This window comes from Acyrthosiphon pisum, chromosome A2, assembly GCF_005508785.2.
Source record: "Acyrthosiphon pisum isolate AL4f chromosome A2, pea_aphid_22Mar2018_4r6ur, whole genome shotgun sequence".
NCBI lineage: Eukaryota > Metazoa > Arthropoda > Insecta > Hemiptera > Aphididae > Acyrthosiphon > Acyrthosiphon pisum.
In genome coordinates this window covers 18,829,007-18,830,930 of record NC_042495.1, presented here as the reverse complement: position 1 = coordinate 18,830,930, position 1,924 = coordinate 18,829,007, and the positions used below count along the sequence as shown (strand labels likewise).

The window sequence follows — 1,924 nt, the reverse complement described above, 5'->3', positions numbered from 1 at the left end:
AGCGCAACCCAGCACAAACGTAGCACAAATGAAACATGAAAGGCCTTGGTTTGAACATAAAATTCGGCGGTGGGGGTGCCAGGAAAATGCACCTACTATAAACTAATACTTACAATATACCTAACATACATTACTATTTAAGACTATAATAGTAAACATAGGTACAACAAATAAAAAAAATAGTAATAATAGTAGAAATGTAACGTAAACAGTGGAGAACATAATTTAATTACAGGCTATACGGATATTGAAGTAAATATTCGATCAATTGGTTTGGTATTGGTTGTGTTGTAGAAGCCATTGTGATGAGTTGATTGTGCCGGTTGATTATCAGGCGGGTCTTGTGCTTTAGCGACGGGAACTCTTCGGCGGTGACCTTAACCATTGGCCGGATGAGGATCCGCCACGAGAAGGACTTGCCATGCTGGTCAGCCCATATAGGGTACACGGGTTTCTGGCGGGCCACCTGGATCCGGCACATCCGTGTATAGTATTCGACCAGATCGATCGGACACCGGAACTTCGGGACGCAGCGAGCACCTGCGTGCCGTGGCATCATGTCTAGGCCGAACATTCCATCCACGTACGTGAACCGGACGCTTCTGATCCGGGATTCGCCGATTCGGCCTGTTTGAAAGTCCATCGTGAACAGGTGTCCCAAGTGTGTGGAATCTCGAATGAAAAATCTGCCTGCAGGCATTCTGGTCAGCGCTTCCGTGGCCATGGTCTGTTCATTGGCGCCCTCGTAGTACCAGCCAGACGCCCGAAGCCGGGCAATGACTGTACACAAGCTTAAGCGCATGTCTTCCGATACGGTGGCCGACGCGGCCGTTGGAGTGATGGCTTCAGTGACGACGTTGCGGATCGTGGCGTCATCAGCAGTAACGAAATCCATTGTATAAGGAATAAGAAGTATGCTCAATGATAAGACTGCGTATAATATATTTGTAAGGGGCAATATGTAATATTTAAGTAGGCCACCAACAATAAGCTCAAGGTGACGTCACACGTATACATTTAATCTTATGCAATGCATTATGTGCAAAAACACAAGGCGATACACATGCGTGAAATAGTACAAAAATACGGTTCGTGTGGAGCATACTTTTTATTTCTTATACTATGCGGAGGAAGCTATGCACTTACTGGTAGAACCTGGCCGCGGGCGATGCAACTGCCATTATTGTCGGACCGGCCCTGTTTTCCGCAGTACTGAGTGTTTAACATCTTTAACCCATGGGCCATGGCCCGTACACACAACTGCATCCGACGTCAATGACGCGTGAACGGAAGTGGTACCTTAGTTCCTGTACGATCGCCACCACTGAAACAATATTAATAACAACAATAAATAATAATATAGTTAAGTATATGCTGAGTTCCAATAGTTTCCGACACACAAATATTATATTCATTATAACAATGTACGTCTTGTTAGTTATGTACTTATGCGTAGTTATGTGTAATAATAATGATTAAACAAACAATAATTAATATAATCATCGTTCGATCATTTCTATTACGTCAAACTTGATTTATAATAATAAATAACAGCTATGAGTGCCGAGGAAATTACATTGAGTAAAAGTCTAGAAAGGTGGACAAATAGATAAATATCGTATTATTTGGTAAAAAGAACGAAACCCTTAAGATTTGTAAGTCCCGTCACGTGTGGTCTTCGCGGCGGTACCTATATCGATTTCAATTTTCAACATGTGACCACAAAACTAGACACGCGCCACACGCTTGAGTAATTATTATGCCCACAGCAACATATAGCCATTAAACAATGAACAACCTGCAGAGACGTATTTATAGGGGGGTATTTATATGGGGGGGGCTTAGGCCCCGGGTGGTAAATTTTTAATTTTGGAGAGCATTTTGATATAATACGATACCTATAGGTAATTTGTTTAATAAAAAA

General features: G+C 42.4%; 1 protein-coding gene across 1 annotated transcript; it reads right to left on the bottom strand.

Annotated features, from left to right (window-relative positions):
- Positions 1-229: 229 nt before the first annotated feature.
- On the bottom strand, positions 230-895 carry LOC103309659 (cytokine-inducible SH2-containing protein-like). The gene has a single exon (XM_008185660.1). The coding sequence runs from the start codon at positions 893-895 to the stop codon at positions 230-232; it is 666 nt and encodes a 221-aa protein (XP_008183882.1).
- Between the last annotated feature and the right edge of the window lie 1,029 nt (positions 896-1,924).

Bases quoted from the DNA above. Each gene is read 5' to 3' on its own strand.
- LOC103309659 (XM_008185660.1), bottom strand. From the start codon at position 895: ATGGATTTCGTTACTGCTGATGACGCCACGATCCGCAACGTCGTCACT.